Here is a 20,219-nt window from a genome sequence, read left to right as displayed (position 1 = left end):
TCCGGGAGGCTGCCTGAAACCCGAAAGTGGGTCAGTTCCCGGTCGGACGCCGTTCTGACTCCCGGCTCCTCCGCTGCCGGGTCGCCGTCCGCGGAGAGCACACGCGGCGCCCGGAAGTTTGAACCGTGCGTCAAGCAGCAGTCGGTGGTCGGGCCGGGCGGGCCCATCGCCCCCGTAGACACCGCGTGCCCGCCCGGGGGACCGCCCGCAGCCCGCTCGGCCGGGGGTCGCGCCGCCCGGGGCCCACAGCCGCCCGGCCCGGCCCGGCCCGGCCCGACGTGGCGCCGCCGCCCCCGGCAACGACACTCGCGGGCGCAACCAATGGCGGCGTCTCCCGGGCGCGGGGCGCGGCCTCCCGCCGCCAGAGGGCGCCGCGCGGGGGCAGCGGAGTCGCCGCTGCCGCTGCCGCCGCCGGTCGCTGAGGGAAGCTGCCAGCGAGCGAGCGCCCAGGCCCCCGCTGTCGCCGTCGCAGCCGTCGCAGCCGCCGCCCGCTCCCCCGCGCGCCGCTGTGTGCCCGCCGGCCGGCGCGGCCGTCCCCGCAGGTAGGTGGGCGCCGCCCGGCCCTGCGCGCCCCCGGCCCGGCCCGCCGCCCCTCCCCCGCCCGGCGCGCGCCCGTCGCCTCGTGCTCGCGCGCGGCCGTTAACGGACGCCGGGCGGGGGAGGGGCGGCGGCACCGAGAGGCCCGGGAGGCTGAGGTGGGGGCGGGTCGCGGCCCCCAGGGGAGGGAAGGTCGGAGCGCGCGCCGCCGCCCGGGCCCGGCAGCTCGGGGCGGACGCAGGCGGGCGGGGTCCCCGGGGCTTCCTCCCTTCTCCTTTCCTCCCCTCCTTTCTTTTCCCGTTCTCCTCCCCTGCCCTCGGGCGGCGGGGCGCCCCCCGGGGCGCGTCTGCGGGAAGTAGGGCGCCAAGGGTCGCCGCTCCCTGCTATCCACGCCTGCACGCGTTCCCGCTGGCACAGCACCTCCTCTCTGCTTACTTAACCCCCCCTTCCCTCCCCCACCAGTTTATTTTTTCCATCGTTTGTGTCTGTTTGGTGACCGCGGGTCTCCTAATCCAGTGTCTTGGGTTTGGGGGCGGGAGGGATGCGCGCCGAGTGCGTGGTCATTTATTTCGGGTTAACCACCTCCCTCCCCCATTTCTTTTGCGCGGGGCGCCCAGCTGGGACGCGCGGCGAATGGTTTCCTGTCTTTATTGGGGATGCGGAGACTGCCGGGTTTTAGGTTTCTTTCCCCACCCTTGAGGAATGGAGACCTGTCAGTTCTCATTAGCGCGAAGGCACGGTTGGGGACGGTCATCGCAGGGGTGTGGTCAAGCCGGGAAGCGCCGGCTGGGCCGGAGAGTTTGCGCCTGCGCCCGGGTTGGGGAATTCATCAGCGCTCGGGTGTTTTCCCCGTCCCCCAGTGCTTAGAGATCCAATAAGGTACCTGTGCTAGGTACCGAGAGAGCGCGGGTCTGCTTACGTTAGACCTGCGCTGCCCGGGAAGGTGGCCGCCCGCTGGCCACACGGGACTGTTGAGCACTTGGTATGTGGCTGGACCCAGCTGAGATGTGCTCCGGCTGAGAAAGACATATCTGATTTTAAACACTAGGTATGGAAAGGGGGGGGGGGAAAACCAGTAAAAGATCTCATATTTTTTTTGTGTTTAACTAGTACATGTTAAAATGGTAATATTTTGAACCTAATGGGGTCAACTAAAATAAATCGTTAACATTATTTACACCGGTATCTTTTTACTTTTGTTGAACGTGGCAACTTGGAAATTTGAAATTACATATGTGGCTCGCCTTATATTTCTATTGGACAGTGCTCTAATAGAGCATGGCTGTGGGGGCAGGGCGGCTGGGAGCCTGTGCCATCTGCTTATCTTTTTCTGCTTCCCTGATGGCATGTGGCCTCCTGTCCCCAAAGCTCTCAAGGAGCCCCTGCCTCTTCCTTCTCACTCTGAGCTGAACTGAACTGTTGAGCTGATTGCAAATGAGGATCTTGTTCTCATTTGCAGAATAAGGCAAGTTAATAGACAAAATTTTCTTTGTTGGAAAATTTTCTCTCTGCTATGTATTGAAGTCTGGAAATAGTTGTGTTAGGTTAGAATCAGAATCAGATCGTGAGTTACCGAGGATGAGTATTACCAATATTTTGTGGGTTCTGTAAAGAGCATGTTAATTTTCAGGCCCTTTGCCACCTAAATGAACTGGAAAGCTCCTGCGACTTTTGCTTGGGTGCTCATGGTCTGTCTCATAACAAAGTATCCAGTAGAAGAGTCATTGTTTCAAGAAAGTGGAAGAACATCTGTGATGTTTCCCTGTTCTGGTTTGTAGGCTGTGAGGGTTGCAATGCAGCCAGACACTTTTGTAAATGTTACAGAGTGAGCTAACAGTTGCAAGACAGGGTTGACAGTAATGTTACTTTAACTACTTCTTGCTTGTTTGTTTGTTTATACTGTTACACAGAGAGGTTTGAGTCTGAGGATAGAATTTAATCCAGACTGGTAACTATAATTTTTCACTTGAAATTTAGGAATACCTTTTTAAGAGAAAATACAAACACTGTGCCATATACCCTCCTCACTTTCTCTTTTCCTGTGTATGTCTTGTAGGACTGGTTAGTATTCAGTCCTTGTGTCTAAACACATTATGTTATGGGTGGAACATATTTCCAGATGCAGATTTTCCCTGGACTGTTATCCTAACTCCCTGCGTCTGCTGCATTCCCGTGGAAACCCTCTGCTCTGTTTCTTTAAGTGGTGTTCCTTGAGCATGTCATTGTGTGTGCGTGTGCAGAGGTGTGTGTTCTGCAGTGGCTTTAAAATACCCACCTGTCTGCCAGAGCTGTGTTTGTCTTTCAGAGTGCAGCCCAGAGCTGACTTTAGATGACTCGCCCTCCTCCTGGCATCACTGCCACTTACAGTGCAGAATAGCACGGTGGATAAGAATTCGGGCTTGGAGCCAGACTGTCTGGCTCTGAAATCTAGCTCTGCCACTTCCCTCGCTGTGATCCTGGACTGCTTGCGTCACTTCTCTATGCAAAAGTTTCCTCATGGTACCTATCTCTTGAGACTATTATGAGGATTAAATGATTTAATACGTGCACAGCGCTTAGAACAATGCTTGGCATCCAGTAAGGGTGCTAAGTGTTAGCTATTATTCTGTCTATACACTATGTTGCAATCACGTATCACCTAACCATGGTGTCTTCTGTTAATGGAAGCTAGTTTCTAAAGTTATCTTGTGAGGCTAAAATGCCATGGATATGAATACAGTGTCCAGCTGCTAGTATTGTACATTGTACCAGACTTTAGTATAATCAGTTTTCACAGTATGCACTGAGTAAATAAAGAATTATAATGACGATCCAGGGCACCTTTCCACCTTACCTAAAACTTCAGAATGAGTAACAGATTCAAAATCAGCTGATGGGAGAAAGATGAGATGATGAGGATATTCCAGCTTGTAAAATTTTCGATAATTTAATGAAATTTGTATTTAGTTGAGTTTCTTGCTTGAAAGTGGACTGTTGGAAGCTCTCCCATTCCAGTTCCCTTTCATGGAGGGAGAGGTGTGTCTGCCGTGCTTCTCCCCTGTTGGCAAAGAAGGAAACCCATTATTGTGCTCCTTTGGGGGCTGCTTATGGCCTTTCTTTTTTTTTTTTTTTTTTTAAGGTTTTATTTATTTATTCGACAGAGATAGAGACAGCCAGCGAGAGAGGGAACACAAGCAGGGGGAGTGGGAGAGGAAGAAGCAGGCTCATAGCGGAAGAGCCTGATGTGGGGCTCGATCTCACAACGCCGGGATCACGCCCTGAGCCCAAGGCAGACGCCTAACCTCTGTGCCACCCAGGCGCCCCTGCTTATGGCCTTTCTGTCTGTCGCTGTCTCTAGTCGATCCCCACTATGTTGATTTACTCCCCACCTTGTTCCCCTAAAGGGTTGGAGGCAGAGTCCACCACAGCCAGCTCTGCCTGCCTGGTCATTGCCTCCCTGGGACCCTCCGTTGTGACACCTGCCCTTTCGTGAACAGTTCCAGGTGTTAACCCTCGGGCCTCTGAACTTTGTCTGAAGCATCTCTTTACGCTTGGCTACTTCCTTCGTTCTTCCATTCAAATATGTATTGACCTGGATCCGGATATTGGCAGCCGATGAGGACTGTGTAAGACAAGGCACCTCTGGAGGTAGATAGCACAGTGAGCGTGGGATAGGGCAACAATTTAGGGGATAAGGGAAGACCTCTAAAGCTGGTATTTAAACCAGGACTCCAGGGGGAGAAGGAACCAGCTCTGTGCAGTTCTGGTAAGTGTGTTTTGGGTGGAGGAATGAGCAAGCACAATGCCCCAGACACACGGAGCCCTTGACTCGTTCTGCAAACCCACAGAAGGCCAGTGTGATGGGAGCTGAATGTGTGAGTGCACGAGGGCATTGCCGGCGGTGTGAAAGGAGGTTGGAAGGATCCTCCCAGATCTGATAGGTCACGGTACAGACTCTGGATTTTATTCTAAGTGCCCAGGGAAGCCACTGAAGGATTTAAAGCAGGGCTGTAACAGCTGATGTGTGTGTTTAAAAGAGCATTCCTTTTAGTTTAGTGTGGGAAGTGGAGGAGGGAGGGGACAGTGGAGAAGACTGGGAGCTTAGAGCAGAGGCCGGGAAAGGAGGACATTGCGACATCCACATGAGATGGTGTGATCTGTGATCCGGCCTGGGGTGGGGGGATGGCAGAGGAAGGCTGGGAAGTGGTCAGATTTGGGGGTCCTGGACATACTCTGCAGTGTCATTTGTGGGTGTTGGGGTTGATGGGAGTGGGATGGGAGAGAAAGGAGAGGGTGGTGCCAGGGTTCTGGTTTGAGCAAGTGGCGAGAAGGTGGTTTCATTACTGAAAGGGTAAGATCATGCAAAGGGTTAGGATTGGCGGGAGGGCCTAGAATTGGGACCATTCAAGTCAGAAATGCTGAGTAAAAATCACAGACAGCCCAGAATTTCATATATGATATGGCCTTACGCATATCAGCGTAGAAGTAGATGGTCGTCTTATAAATGCTGCTTGGACAACCGCATAGCTCTTTGGAAGGGAAATACACAGATCTCTGTGTACAGTCAACTGGTGGGTCACATTAAAAAATTTTTTTTAAAAAATGAAACAAGCCTTCAGAGAAAACATGAAGAGTTATTTTATAATCTCAAAGTGGTGAAGGTATATGTGAGTGTTTCCAAATCCAGGTGCCATGAAAGAAAATAATGGTAAATTCAGCCACTTAGAGATAAAAACTTCTGTCAAAAAGCATAAGAAACCAGGGGCACCTGGGTAGCGCAGTCGTTAAGCGTCTGCCTTCGGCTCAGGGCGTGATCCTGGCGTTCTGGGATCGAGCCCCACATCAGGCTCTTCTGCTGGGGGCCTGCTTCTTCCTCTCCCACTCCCCCTGCTGTGTTCCCTCTCTCTCTGGCTGTCTCTCTGTCACATAAATAAATAAAATCTTTAAAAAAAAAAAAGCATAAGAAACCAGACCAAAAGTCTAAGGATTGACATCAAATTGGGAAGAACAGTAACAGCACCACAAAACACTGCTTTCCTGTCTCTGTAAAGAGCTTTCCTGAATGAGAAATCTCAACCTGGAAGGAAAATGGGCAAAAGATCCGAGCAGACAGTTGATGGAGAAGGAAGTACAAGTAACTTTAATTTCAAGAGCTGAGCAGCCTCACTAGTGGTAGAAGGGCTGAGACAAAACCTCGTCGCATCGTCGTGCCGCTCTCACACGTTTCCCACCTCCCGGTGGCGGGAGTGCAGCATTGGATGATTGGCAGGTGAAGTGACGAAATTGGGGCATCTTGTGTGGTTGGGCACGGTCGTGTTCTAGCTTGGCAGTAGCTGAAAGAGTAAACGCGCGCGCCCTTCAGCTGATGGGACTGGGTTGAAGATACACATATGTGAAATGCCCTGGGTACCTGGCGAACTTTAGAGACTGGATACAACCCAAATGTGCATCAGAAGTTATGGTACGACCGTATCACGGGACACGGCAGTTAGAGCAGCTTCTCATGTGCCCTGATAGGGAGTGACCTTTGAGGTTAGGTACGGAGAGACGAAAGCAAGTGCAGAACACATCAGGAGCCCCAGTTTGTATAAAAAAATAACAGACACACAGGGTATGTTTAACTTTTTACTTTGAAATAATTATAAACTCACAGGAAATTGCGAAAGTGGTTTCTAGAGGCCCATGAACCCTTCATCCCCCCCCCCCCCCCCCCCCGCCACAGTGCCATCTTCTATAATTGTAGTGGAGTATCAAAGCCAGGAAACTGAGATTAGAGACTACTGTTAACCAGAGTCAGGCTCTTGCTCTTAGCAGTTTTTTACGTGCACGTGCCTGTTTGTCTGCCCGTCTCTGCGATTTTATCCCATGCGTAGATTCACGGAACCACCGCCACAATCCAGATAGTCTCTTGTTTCGCAGAATGTCAGGACACAGAAGAGACTGTAACAGTGGGTGATTGCCCTCAGGAAGGGCATATGGGTGGGCGAGTGACAGGAGAGGAGACATTCCTTTTCACTGTCCTCATATTAAAAATCTTACTTTGTAAACAGTGTGCGATGCCTCTGAGACATCTCATAGAACGGCCAGATGGGCAAAGGGTCTCGAGCCTTGAGCAGTGCGGGAGGTCCGGGGAGAGGGGGTGGAGAGTGTGGCTGGGGGAGAGATGGGGCTCCAGCCAAGCCCCAGGGCTCTCCTGTTTGGAGGCCAGTGGGAGATGTGGCCCCAGTCTCAAGGAGGGAGTGTATGCCTGTCCTGTGCTGCTGAGATTGAGTGAGAAAAGTAGCTGTTGCATGAACTTTATCAGATCCTTCCTCATTTTAAAATTGATGCCAGATTTTAACTAGATCCAGAACTAAGATGATGTATAAAACATTTATCTTTTCTTTTTTTCAGAATGGGAGAGGGGGTGGTGTATTTCTCAGGTGAAACTCATCTGTGATGGAAGAAAATCGGGATAGAGGTTGCCAGGGGCATCGGTAGGGCAGGGACTGGCTGGGGAAGAGGCCTGAGGGAACTTCCTAGAGTGACAGAAGTGGTGTTATGTCAAGATTGGGGGCTGGGGCTGGGTTACATGAGTGTATCCTTTGTCAAAACTGGCCTTGAAATTGGGTACCTGGGTGGCTCAGTGGGTTAGGCAACTGGGTTAGGTGACTGCCTTCGGCTCAGGTCATGATCCCTGAGTCCCGGGATCAAGTCCCACATCAGGCTTCCTGCTCAACAGGGAGTCTGCTTCTCCCTCTGACCCTCTCCCCTCTCATGCTCTCTCTCACTTTCTCTCTCAAATAAATAAATAAAATCTAAAAAAAAAAACAAAACAGAAAAAGAAAAACTGGTCTTGAAATTTGTGCGTTTTACAAAGGAAAAAGGTTTCTGCGTTTTATCTTAAAAAAACTGTAAACAAATACTGAAATCTCGGGTAATGATGCGCATGCTGACATGCTTACTGAGGAATTGTAGCTCATGTCTGCCACTTTGCAGTTTATCAAAATAATAAGGTAGATTGATGGATGGACAGAGGGATGGGCGGATGAGCAAAGATGGGCAGATGTGAGAAACGGCAAAATATTAATTATAGCGCATCGGTATGTGGTGTTCATTGAGAAAGATTTTTTTTTTTTAAAGATTTTATTTATTTATTCGACAGAGATAGAGACAGCCAGCGAGAGAGGGAACACAAGCAGGGGGAGTGGGAGAGGAAGAAGCAGGCTCATAGCGGAGGAGCCTGATGTGGGGCTTGATCCCATAACGCCAGGATCACGCCCTGAGCCGAAGGCAGACGCCCAACCGCTGTGCCACCCAGGCGCCCCCATTGAGAAAGATTTTTAACTTTACAGTGCGTACCATTTTTCATAATGCAGTTTGGGAGAAGAACACTACAAGTACCTGAAATTCACTTTCCTACTGTCTTTGACTATCACCTGACATTATGTTCCCAAATCTTTAACCATGTAAAGGAGGCATGTGTTTCATGCTATTAAAAGAGCCTGCGTCTTATTTCCTCTTAATCACCTACTTGAGTTGTCAGCTCTTTGCCACCTGCCCTTTGTCCTTAAGAGGTCGAGGTTCAAGGTTTTCTGGCACTTTCTGGGGAAATAGCTCTAAGGCTATTAACTCAGTGGATTATCATGATCCTGGAGTCCCTTCTTAGCCAACGGGGACCTCAGACTAATACCCCACCTTCCCCGTACAGAGGTTGGGAGGAAGCTGTCCTGTTCATTGAAGATGGGGAACAGTTTTTGCTTTGGGTAGCCTTTTCTTTTGTCACTGACTTTCAGGCATGACTGCTGTGATCCCCCCAAGTGCTATTCTGGGTGCCTTTGAGCGGTAAGCTCTTGCTCTTAATTGGCCCCACTTTATTTTTTTAAATTTTAAGTTTTAAAAGATTTTATTTATTTGAGAGAGAAAGAGAGCACAGAGGGAGACACAGAAGCAGACTACCTGCTGTGCGTGGAGCTCGATGCGGGGCTCGATCCCAGGACCCTGGGATCATGACCTGAGCCGAGGCAGACACTTAACTGACTGAGCCACCCAGGTGGCCCAAGATTGGCCCCACTTTAAGTAGCAAACAGGCTTGGTGGTACCTTAAGTCATCTTTCCAAGGAAGGGTTCAGAGGCTACATAGACTTTTAAAAAATACTGTAAATTTTTTCTCAGCGGTAATTCACTTACAAGGTCCAGGAAGCAAGTTTTAAAGGTACGCAATGACAAGGGCCTGTCCCCGTTTTCTCCCACCGCCATGGTTCCGTCTGGAGCTGTTCCGTGGATGTATAAGCAAATGTGAATCTGTAGTCTCCCCTCCATTTAAAAACACCTGATCAGAACAGGGCTGTATTGTGGACGCTCACACCTTATCTGTCTTTTTTTTTCCAGCGCAGTTTTTTCCCGCCCAATGCATTGATGTTTTGATAGGCATTGAGAACATTTTTTATCTTTTTTCTTACAAATAGTGCTTCCTTAAATAACTTCGTACCTGCACTAGGAATTTAAGTTTTTTTTAAGGAAATGGTCAGACATGTACAAGTGGAAGTGCAGAAGGAACCCAACGTACCTCCCATCGCCGGTTGGGACAGGTGTCCATATTTTTGGCAGTCTTGTTTCATTTCCACCTGCTCATCCCCCTTTAAGCTACATTACCTGAAAAACAAACTCCAGAAATAATGTCATTTTACTTCCGTGCCCTGGGCTTTGGAAATGTTTTATTTTGGGAAAATTTCAAACATTGACAAAGTAGAAAGAATCCCTGTGTTTGTCACTGGTTGGCCACATTCTGCTGTTTGGTCCCCACCCCACTCCTTTTTTTTTTTTTTTTTTTTGGTTGCTGGAATATTTGATTTGATTTTATTTATTTATTTTTTTTTTTAAGTAGGCTCCACGCCCAGCGTGGAGCCTGAACTCATGACCCTGAGATCAGGACCTGAGCTGAGATCAAGAGTTAGACGCTGAACCGACTGGGCCGCCCGGGTGCCCCGCTGGAATATTTTAAAGCCAATCCCGGATAGATCAGTTCACACATAAAAACTTCAGTGAAGTAACAACTTAGGCAGAAGATCAAAATATTTAGAACTGAAGGTATTTAAAAGATGAAAAAATTATCACCAGTTACCCACCTTTGGGGCATTCCAATGCTCGTCCCCACCCCTACACTTTGAAACAGGTAGATTTTAAAAACTACCAGTATCGAGCAATAATGAAACTAAAACATTTCAGCTAGTTGCTTGAAGCCTGGGTGCAAGTTCCCCGTCCATGATGTGGGTGCAAGTGCGTGGTCTGTGTGAGAAGATGTCCTCTTAGGCTTAGATCCCAGTGCTCATCGCAGGCTAACTGTGCCCCCTCCTCATCCCTGCTGGGGGACATTTAACAAAGCCTGGAGTATTTTTGGTTGTCATACTGGGGGGAAGGGTGCTACCGACATCTAGAGGGTGGAGGCCAGGGGCGCTGCTAGCATCCCACGGTGCACAGGGCACTCCCCATAATAAAGGAGTGTCTGGCCCAAACTGCCAGGGTGGAGAAACCCTAGTTGAGGACCCTGGGAGCTGGTGTTTTATCACAGATCTCTTTCCTGTGGTTCTCCTTTGACTTGCCGGGAATTGCTTAATGAGCAGTGATTGGGTGTGTGGGGGGGGCAGACACCAATAGCTTTGACTAGTGTTGACATTTGCCAGTGTTAAACCCTTACTTTTGAGAAAATTTCAACTGAATGACTTCATTCAGATTCTTTAGTCTATCAGTTGTATCAACAAGGATTATTTCAGAAGTTTGTGTAACGAAATATGTATAAGGTTTCCACTCTGCTCACCAGGAAGTCAGGCTCCCTCCGAGGCAAGCGGATGTGAAACCTTTTCACTTCTGGAGAACTTCCAGAAGCAAAACAAGGCCAGGACTGTTTTAGTGGCAGCTTACGCGTGCGTGCATCTAGAAGGGGAAGAAACAAAACCTGATGCTGAAGGAGTAGGGGGAGGAGAGGGGTGGAGGAAGATGACTTTTTCATGGAGATTCTCCAGGAGGAGCACAGAAATTCAGCATGGCGTTCAGCCTGAAAGGGGAGTGAAAACCTGGTGCTTCTGTGTGCCGGGCAACGAGGACCCTGCGGATAAGCCAGGGTTCTCGGCATCGAGGACGTCAGTAGAGAGGGACGTGGCCACAAGTAATTGTGCGGCAGGACCGCAGATTATGGGTGTTGTAACTGGGGTCCAGGAGCCCTGTGCCTTATGTAACTCTGTGCCTTGTTTCTTTCCAGATCGATCATTTAGAAAGTGAATGTGTGGGGTAACATGTCCAGTGTGTCCGAGGAGAGAAGAAAAAGGCAGCAGAACATTAAGGAAGGACTACAGTTTATACAGTAAGGGCCTGACTCGTACCTGCGTTCGCGTCACATGGTACAGCTGACCCTCGAGCAACTCGGGGTGAGGAGTGCAGACCCCGCCCCCACACGTGCAATTTGAAGTCCACGTATAACTTTTGACTCCCCAAAACGTAACTACTTATGGCCTACTGTTGACCGGCAGCCCGACCAATAGCATAAACAGTCGATGAACGTGTTTTGTACGTTATATGTATTATTTATTGTATTAAAGTACACTGGAAGAAAATGTTAAGAAAGTCATAAGGAAGAGAAAATACATTTACAGTACTGTGTTACTGTGTTACATTTATCAAGAAAGATAAAGTTGTAAGTGGACCTGCGCAGTTTCAAGTCCGTGTTGTTCAAGAGGTCAAACTGTACTTTTTAGTATTGGATTAAGAACTCTTAAGTCTGGTTTATAAGTCCTCTTAATTCAGGTCTGAAGTTAAATATTTTTATTCAATAGTTTTTGCTCTTGTCCTTTTGATTTCTTGTGCATTCTGAAGTGTTATCGTACCGTCACTGATTTTTAGAGCTAAAATCCTGTAGTGTCTCTGAAACTGTTACAGCAAGAGGAATTGGAACCTAATCCCATCAGAACACTTCTGATGACTGGAAAGTGACTGAGAGTGAACTTGCACGCGGGGCTTCTGCAATCCACCATTTCTGTTAGGAAGCTTGGGCTCTAACCAGCCTTCTGGAGCATGGCTGGCATGGTACAGCCCGGGGCTTGGGCGGACTTGTCCAGGCTGAGGGGGCCTCTATGTTCTTCCCAGGAAGGAGACCCACCTTCTCTGTACTACAGTGACTCGAATCACAAAGTATTAGTGGTTCTGTGCTATCTTACAACTTTTTGGTATTTGAGGAATTAAGCCTTCTTTTAGTAGAAGTAGGTTTGAGAAGGAAAGTACTATACTTAAGAGAATCTAAAGGAAGAGTTACAGGTTCTTTTTTCCCTTGCCAAAGTTATATGGGAGTAATGGTAGTAAAGAGAGGTAGGTCTTTTAGATGGGCTTTGAATCTGTGGCAAGCTAATGAATCTCAGTTTTACAATGACTTCTGGATGAGCAAATCCTGATAAGAGCCTGATAATTACAATTAATTGGTTTCTTCTTCTTAGGTCACCACTGTCGTATCCAGGAACACAGGAACAATATGCGGTAATGATGGGGAACATCTGCTTAAAAGCTCTGCAAGTAGCTTGTGAACTATCATGTATAGTGGGGGTTGGCTGACGACGGCTTAGTGCGCCGAATGTGGCCCACTGTCTGTTGCTATAAATAAAGTTTTATTGGAATGCAGCCACACCTATTTGTTGATGTATTATCTGTGGCTGGTTGCATGACATATGGTAGCTGAGACAGACCATATGGTCCACAAAGTCTGAAATATTTACTTTCTGGGCACTTACAGAAAGAGTTTGCCAATCTCATACACATATAGGACAGTGTTATTTGTTGGCACACATGGACAGTTGTCCTGTATTGTCTTTTCTCCTTGAGTGTAGTTTGCACTAATTTTTCTTCTGAGACCTTTGAAAATTAGTTAGCCTACCTCTTATTTCATTGACAACAAGTGGGACAGATTATGTTGTAAAGGAGAGTACATTTTTTCTATTTTTCTTCTATTTTTCTTTAGGAGAAGAGAGGCTCTAACAGTAGTAAAGGGTGCCTGGATTCTAAGAGGGAACAGGTAGAGATGAAACTAGAAACACAGCGGAAGCGTGGTTCCCTGGGTCTTGCGCTAAAGGCCCTCATCTGCAGGCTGTTAGTTCACGTGTGGCTTCTTGTCTCTGTGGATTTTGATCCTTTTAAATGTTCCTTCTTTCTCTTTGCCTCTCTCTCTCCCTCTTCTCTGTTTCCTTCTCTGTCTTCTTCCTTATCCCTTCCCTCCCTCTCTCCAAACAGATGTAGAATCAGAGAGTATTATGGCTAGAGGCACCTGGAACAATCTGTTCATTTTACTATTCATTTTATAGTCCTGACATTTACATTTGGAACTGGGTTTCTGAGAGGTTAAGCGGCAGGTCACAAGTCACCTCCCTTGTTAAAGATTGATCTGTCCAGTGTTCTTTCCTACTTTTGTCAGCTTAGACATGAATTTCATAAGATGAGACTGAAGACTTGAATATTTATCTGTTCTTGTACTATTTATCTGATCTTGACTTTTAAAACGTTAAAGCAATGATGGAAATCATGAAGGAACTCTTATGTGTACTGAAACTTCAGAACTTTTATGTGTACCGAAAGAATGTGTATACTATACTTCCTCGGTGAGAAAAAGGTTTAACATCCCCACTCCCAAATCAGTAATTGACTTGAGCAAACATTTACAAAAGAGGAAATACAATGTCCATAAAAATTTGGGACATTATTTGCAACTGATGAGTCACTAAATTCTACCTCTGAAACAAACAAAAAGACAGACAGACATAGAAACAACAACAACAATAACAAATGTGGGAAATCGTTGGTAATCAGACATGCAAGTAAAAAAGGGGACAGTTTTTCACCTAGATGTTAGTAGGGGTTTTATGTGTACAAACACACAGGTGCACACATACTCCCCAGTGCTGTGGGGCTGCCGCGAAGGAAACCGCTAGACGTGTTCAGTGTTACTGCTTCTTTGGAAGGCAGTTTAGAATACTAGTTAGAAGCCTTACGATGTTCTTTCTTTGTGACCTAGAGTTTCCCCTTGTAGAAATTTCTCACAGGCACAGAGTTGGGGATGTGAACAAATATTTTGCTGTATTTTTCTTCATGAGAAATTGAATTTTCCCAGTTTCTTAGAGCTGTGCTTATTGCTACATCACATCGAAGGCTCGGGAAGTTTTTGGTAGAAAAATTAAAATTTCCTCATATCCTGACTTGTTCCGTAAAGGGCCTCAAGTGATAACTTTCTTTTTTTTTAAGGTATATTTACGTGCTCTTGTGAGAAATCTTTTTAATGAAGGCAATGATGTTTATCGGGAACGTGATTGGAACAACTCGATAAGCCAGTACACGGAAGCTTTGAATATTGCTGGTTATGCAAAGTCTGAAGAAATTGTCATCCCTAAAGAAATAATTGAAAAGCTGCATATAAATCGTATTGCTTGCTATTCTAATATGGTGAGTTGTGCTTTTTTAAAACAGTGTTGCTAGAGAGAAAAAACCTTTTCTTTTTTTTTTTTTTAAAGATTTTATTTATTTATTTAACAGAGATAGAGACAGCCAGCGAGAGAGGGAACACAAGCAGGGGGAGTGGGAGAGGAAGAAGCAGGCTCATAGCAGAGGAGCCTGATGTGGGGCTTGAACCCAGAACGCTGGGATCACGCCCTGAGCCGAAGGCAGACGCTTAACTGCTGTGCCACCCAGGCGCCCCGAGAAAAAACATTTTCAAGAACATAGTACATTAAAAGTCAATTTCCTATTTTCCGTTTTTAAGAAAGACATATTGACTGCTTTTAGAGTGGCCTGAGGCTTTGAAAAATCAGCTTTGGATAAACGTTAGGGTTTTTAGAAATAATTTGTTTCTTGGATGGTCCTTGGGGTTGCCACGTGAGTCTGGCTTCTGGGCTGTGTCTGCTTGTAACAGAAATCGGCGCAGGAAGACACAGGTGTTCACAGATTGGTTTTCTGTAATGGATTCTTCATCGGCTAGCTGTTTGGGAATTACATTTCCAGTTGACTTTTTTTTTTTTTTTAATTTATTTATTTGAGAGAGAGAGGGAAAGAGAGTGCATGGGTATGTGCGTGCATGAGGTGGGGGGCTGCAGAGGGAGAAGGGGAGAGAGAATCTCCAGCAGACTCCCTGCTGAGCTTGGAGCCCGACGTGTGGCTCGAACTCATGACTCTGAGATCACACCCAGAGCCAAAACCGAGAGCCGGAAGCCCAACCAGCTGAGCCACCCAGGTGCCCCTCCAGTTGACAATTAAATGAGCTCCCACAAAGGGTACCTAGTGGAGAGAGTACAACAGGAGCGTGACGCCTGGGGCATGAACCGTGTCTGAAAAGTTTTATTTCTTGAAGATTGGGGCCTTTATGGCCAGATGTTAATGTTTATCTGATTTGGATGATGGGTACATGGGGATTCATGCTATTCTTTGTACTTTTGCATATTTGAAATTTCATAATGAAGATAATTTATTTGATTTTTTTTAAGACAATTTTTAGAAAGAAAAATAATACCACGAACTTTAGAGTTTAAAAGGGGGTGGGGATAATGGTCTGGGGTCTTCATTTGTTTGCATTTCCAGGAAGACATCAGCGCAAGAAATGAGTTGTGGCTAACTTTACTTGGTCTTACACCTCAGGGTTTCCACGATAAAGTTTTAGAAGAGTGCGATGCTGTCCTCAGTTTAAATGCCGGTAACTGCAAAGCTCTGTATCGGAAATCGAAGGCTCTCAGTGATTTAGGAAGATACAGGGAGGCTTATGACTCTGTAGCAAAGTGCTCCTTGGCGGTGCCTCAGGTATGGACCTCATGCTTCAGTTCGCTGGTGTACGCCGAAACCATGTCCTTGCTTTCGTGTGGAGAAATGGCATTGAGGGAGCTAACGTTTTCCAGCCAGCTCTCCGCACGCTTGCATCGGAGCAGGCGCTCGTAAAGCAGGTGTCTGGACGGAGTAGGTCTTATAACTGTTTGCCTATTTGTCTTCACAGGTAGTAAATATAAGCCTCCATTAATCATATTTTTGTTGTTCTTTTTTTCCCCCCAGGATGAACATGTAATAAAACTAACTCAAGAACTAGCCCAGAAATTAGGATTTAAAATAAGAAAAGCCTATGTCAGGGCCGAGGTAAGCCGGACTTCTCTCCAGAAGCTATTTTCATTGTGTTTTGTAACCTAGAGTCAGTTCTGTTTTTAACTTAATTTTTTAAAATGAGTGTCTTTATTTTCTTTCAGCTGTCATTAAAATCAGTTCCTGGGGATGGGGCTACCAAGGTAAAGTGATTATTTCTGTAAGACTCATAGCTTTTTGTTAAAAAAAAAAAAAAGAACAGATAGAAGCATTGGTAGTTCTGCTTTTCATGTTTTTGGTTGTGTCTATTTTTGAGAGGTTTTTGTTCCTCAGATGCATAATTGGCCAGAGCTTCCTGTCCTATAAAAAGAAACAAACAACTCAAGTAATATCTTTTAACCAGCATTTCCTGAAGTCCAGTGGAGCATTTTACAGGATGTTCCTAGACATTAGGTTTTATTCGAAAAGGTGGCTCAGGGCCACATACTAATTTTGGGAGTCACTGGGTTAAATACAATTAACGAGTTGTTGTTTTTTTAAAGGTAAGTCTTTTTGGAGCTGTTAGGGTGCCGTTGTGAGTTGGGGAGTGAGCGGTGGCTGGACTAGTCCCCCTGGAACGGGGACACTCCCGCGTATCCGTGGAGGAGTAGTGCCCACAAGAAGCAAATGGCAGTGCCGGTAGACTAGCCCCGCTTAGCCACATGCCACCGAATATTCCATTTGTTCCTTGGATCTTAACTGGAAGGAAGTCAGCTGTCTGTAAGAGCTTGCATTGCTGTTAGAGTGAGATTCACGGATGGCTGGTACCATAGAATCCTGACAATACCGTGACCCATTATTTGGTTTAATTTCTAGGCTTTGAACTGTTCTGTGGAAGATATCGAGCCAGGTATGTTTTCACCTGTCCTCTTCATCTAGAAAGTGCCAGCTTTAGACATTGTATATTTCGTAGCGTCATCCAATAAGATTACCGTGTGGTTGTTAGTATTAAAGCAAGAATAATTTCGAAAACTACCTTTGTGCTTCTGGATGTGCCGGCCAGGGCTTGATAATCCTGGAAGTCGGTAGGCGGTCCTTGAACACCTCCTGTAGCCAGCATCTCACAGCTCTGCCCAGAAGGGGCCCGGGCACTGTGAGAGAGACGGATACGTTTTCACAAGCGAAAATGTCTGTTCCTGGGTAAACAAATGACTTTTAGAATTATTTTCTGCCTTTTATTTGAGTTGCTTTTACTGTTTTCTCCATTTATTTTTGTAATTGCTTTCATATTTTCACTCGCTCTTCATTGTCTCTCTTCCTGGCTCTTGCCGCTAGTCTTCTGTGAGTACACTGAGGATGAGTGAGTACATTTCTGTCCGTGTTACAGATTTATTAACTCCGAGGCAGGAAGCCGTTCCCGTTGTCTCTGTGCCTGTGTCCAGCTTCTCTCACCAAGTTGGAAGTGAGCTGGCCTCCGTTCCCATTATGCCCTTAACTTCTCTTTTGCCACTGCAAGTGGAAGAGAGCTCTCTGCCATCGACGGTGTTGGCAAACGGTGGGAAGACCCCCTTCACTATGCCGGAAGCATTTTTGGATGATGGAGATATGGTCCTTGGAGATGAAATAGATGACCTTCTTGATTCGGCCCCTGAAGCCAATGAAACTGTTATGGTAAATTTCAGCATTACTCCTCTCTTTTGAAGCCAGGCTTAATTTTTATTTTTTTATTATTACTGTTTTTCAGAGAGACCATGAGCAGGGTGGGGTGGAGAAAGGGCAGAGGGAGAGGGAGAGAGAATCTTAAGCAGGCTTCATGCTCAGTGCCAATGCAGGGCTCAATCCCACGACCCTGAGATCATGACCTGAGTCAGAATCAGGAGTTGGATGCTTTAACCAACTGAGCCACCCAGGCGGCCCAGGCTTAATTTTTTTTTTTTTAAAGATTTTATTTATTTATTCGACAGAGATAGAGGCAGCCAGCGAGAGAGGGAACACAAGCAGGGGGAGTGGGAGAGGAAGAAGCAGGCTCATAGCAGAGGAGCCTGATGTGGGGCTCGATCCCATAACGCCGGGATCACGCCCTGAGCCGAAGGCAGACGCTTAACCGCTGTGCCACCCAGGCGCCCCAGGCTTAATTTTTTAAAAAAAATTGCCATATAACCATATTTTCAGCATTACCTGTAGGGTAAAATTTGGGTCTCTTACGTTAAAATTTTTGTCCTTCTCTGGTGGTACCAGGCTCACGTGGTTATTTTTTAAATAAAATAGGAATGCTAATCTAATAATGACCCAGTTTTCCTGAACACCTGTTGGAATCACATACCATGGAAAGGGTGCATTTAAAATTCTGAAAAAGAGGGGCACCTGGGTGGCTCAGTCGGTTAAGCATCTGCCTTTGGCTCAGGTCATGATCCCAGGGTCCTGGGATGGAGCCTCACATTGGATCTGGGCTTCCTGCTCAGCGGGCAGTCTGCTTCTCCCTCTGCCCACTCCCCCCCCCAACCCGCCCGCTTGTGCACCTGCACTCTTCTCTCTCAAATAAATAAATAAATAAATAAATAAATAAATAACATTCTTAAAAAAATTAAATCCTGAAAAAGAATAGGTATTTGATATTTAAAGAAAAATATGTCTTTCAGATTAAGGGCTTAGGGGATAATGCCTCAGCGTAAGTGTAAAGCCAAGGTCAGGCTAGATCTGGACTGCAGCTTGTTTTTATATGGCCTGCAGAAGAAGAATGAGACGCTTACATTTTTAAATGGTTGGAAGAAAAAAAAAGAACAGTATCTGTGACAGATGAAAATGATATGAAATTCATATTTCAGGGTCATCAGTAAAGTTTTATTGGAGCACAGCCACGACCATCCACTTACGTAGTGTCTGTGGCTGCTTTTGCACCGCAGCAACACCGCTGGATAGTCGAAACAGAGATTGTGGTTGGCAAAGCCTAAAATATTGAAGATCTAGCCCTTCACAGAACAAGTTTACTGACCCCTGCCATAAAGTATTTTGAAATAGCAGCAGCAGCAAAAGTATGAGGGGGAAGAAGAGGGGGAGAAATTCAGGGCTGGCTTCAGTGTGGGTGAAAATAGAGAAAGTACAGTGTAAAAGGCAGGCACCCTGGGGTTTGAATCTTCCTACCTCTGTGGTCTTCGGCAGCTTACTTTACCTCCAGTTTCTTGGTCTGTACAATGGCCATGATGGTAGGATGTACCTTGGAAACTTTAACAGTTAAATAGATAGTATGTAACTTTTCTCAGTACGTACAAGGCACATGGAAGCTCTCAGTCAATTGTCACAGTGATGGGGGGAGGAGAGAGGCAGCGTTCCATCTGTCCTTGTGAGATTGTACATTCACATCCCCACGAAGGGTGGTCCGGGGTTTCTGGCTTCTGCAGCTCCCTTCTCTCGAGTGCCTTCCTTCTCCCCCAGCCCCCACACTATTCCTCTGGAATAAAGCCAGTTCTTAGGAGTCTCAAGGTAGGGTGAAGGGAAGGGATCAGAGGGAAATGAAACGTGAATGTAACATTTGGCTTGAAACAGTACTGGACATCACACCTTGATCCTTTTTGAAAAGTGGGCTTGCAAAGAACTAAGCTCTGTAGCCTAGATTCATCTACTGAGTCTTGATTTTTATTTCAACTTCATTACGTAATTACCCAGTGTAAGAATTTGTGTCTATATGCTGATGTTGAAAGCAGTTCGGCCTACTTGTAACTGAGTTTCCTGGATTTTAATAGAATCTTTTTTCTTTTCTAGCCATCAGCATTAGTCAGGGGAGCCCTTCCAGCAGCCAGTGTCCCTCCCAGCATACCCTTCTCAGCATCTCTGTTGGGCACGTTGCCCATTGGTGCGAGGTATGCTCCTCCACCCTCCTTCTCAGAGCTGTACCCGCCTTTGACTTCATCCTTAGAAGATTTCTGCTCTTCTTTAAATTCATTTTCAATGAGTGATTCCAAGCGAGGTAAGAATCGAGCCATTTATATAAATAATCACAGTTAATTTTTAAAAAGAGACAATCTGTGTTTGGCACTTATTTAACTCGAGGTAGTTGGTACTTGGATTATTTTTGGGGTAGCTGAAAACATAAAAACTCAGTCTTCAGTTTTAATTTGCCTAGACGGAGCTGTGTGCCATTCAGGAGCCCAAGAAGCGTAGGAATACATAGGGATGGACGTGGCACTTGGTTTTGTTTGTTTTCTTAAACAAGATAGTCTGTTAAGCTGGGTGTCTATTGTTTTGGGGGGCAAAATGACTTTCAATGTTTTCTCCCAGAAAGGAGAACCCCATCTGACAGAATCTTAAAGACAGGCTATCCTTTTAAATTCTGAATGAGGCAGATACTTAGTTAAGACTAATTTCGGGTCAGAATTGGTCAGAATTAGACTTATAGATTTAGTTTTCTGTTTCAGGCTCCATACCTGGAGGTCAGCGAACTGCCTGGTGCCTTAGTTTTTACAAGGGGTTGCTGAGTTTTTCGTCTGATTCCTGTTTCTGTAATTCCAGGTTTAATATATAGTTTAAACAATAATGATAACAACCTTCATATTTTTTTAAGGCATTTTTACATGGCTAAAGGGAGAAAAATCAAAATGATTGACTTCAAGAGATTGCTACCTGAAAAACCTAAAATTTGTGTGAAACGGAAGGGCAGAGAG

General features: G+C 46.3%; 1 protein-coding gene across 6 annotated transcripts in view; it reads left to right on the top strand.

Annotated features, from left to right (window-relative positions):
* Window positions 1-397: 397 nt before the first annotated feature.
* The window catches only part of ZC3H7A (zinc finger CCCH-type containing 7A), a 34,888-nt gene continuing 15,066 nt past the window's right edge, over window positions 398-20,219 (top strand). Inside the window, exons 1-10 of one of the 6 annotated variants that reach the window (XM_048224803.2) lie at window positions 398-542; window positions 10,754-10,855; window positions 11,979-12,018; window positions 13,771-13,968; window positions 15,154-15,312; window positions 15,559-15,639; window positions 15,747-15,785; window positions 16,438-16,471; window positions 17,078-17,232; window positions 19,321-19,525. In XM_048224803.2, coding sequence (XP_048080760.1) covers window positions 10,788-10,855; window positions 11,979-12,018; window positions 13,771-13,968; window positions 15,154-15,312; window positions 15,559-15,639; window positions 15,747-15,785; window positions 16,438-16,471; window positions 17,078-17,232; window positions 19,321-19,525 — 979 coding nt within the window. In that variant the 5' untranslated portion in view covers window positions 398-542; window positions 10,754-10,787. Of the gene's footprint in view, window positions 543-797; window positions 1,586-5,467; window positions 5,786-10,753; window positions 10,920-11,978; window positions 12,019-13,770; window positions 13,969-15,153; window positions 15,313-15,558; window positions 15,640-15,746; window positions 15,786-16,437; window positions 16,472-16,948; window positions 17,233-19,320; window positions 19,526-20,219 lie in introns of those variants that run through there. The other 5 variants (XM_048224802.2, XM_026520310.4, XM_044391603.3 and 2 more) reach the window with 5 other exon arrangements.

This window comes from Ursus arctos, unplaced genomic scaffold (assembly GCF_023065955.2).
Source record: "Ursus arctos isolate Adak ecotype North America unplaced genomic scaffold, UrsArc2.0 scaffold_2, whole genome shotgun sequence".
Classification (NCBI taxonomy): domain Eukaryota; kingdom Metazoa; phylum Chordata; class Mammalia; order Carnivora; family Ursidae; genus Ursus; species Ursus arctos.
Note: the sequence above shows the minus strand (reverse complement) of the source record. Positions and strands in the feature narration are given on the sequence as shown.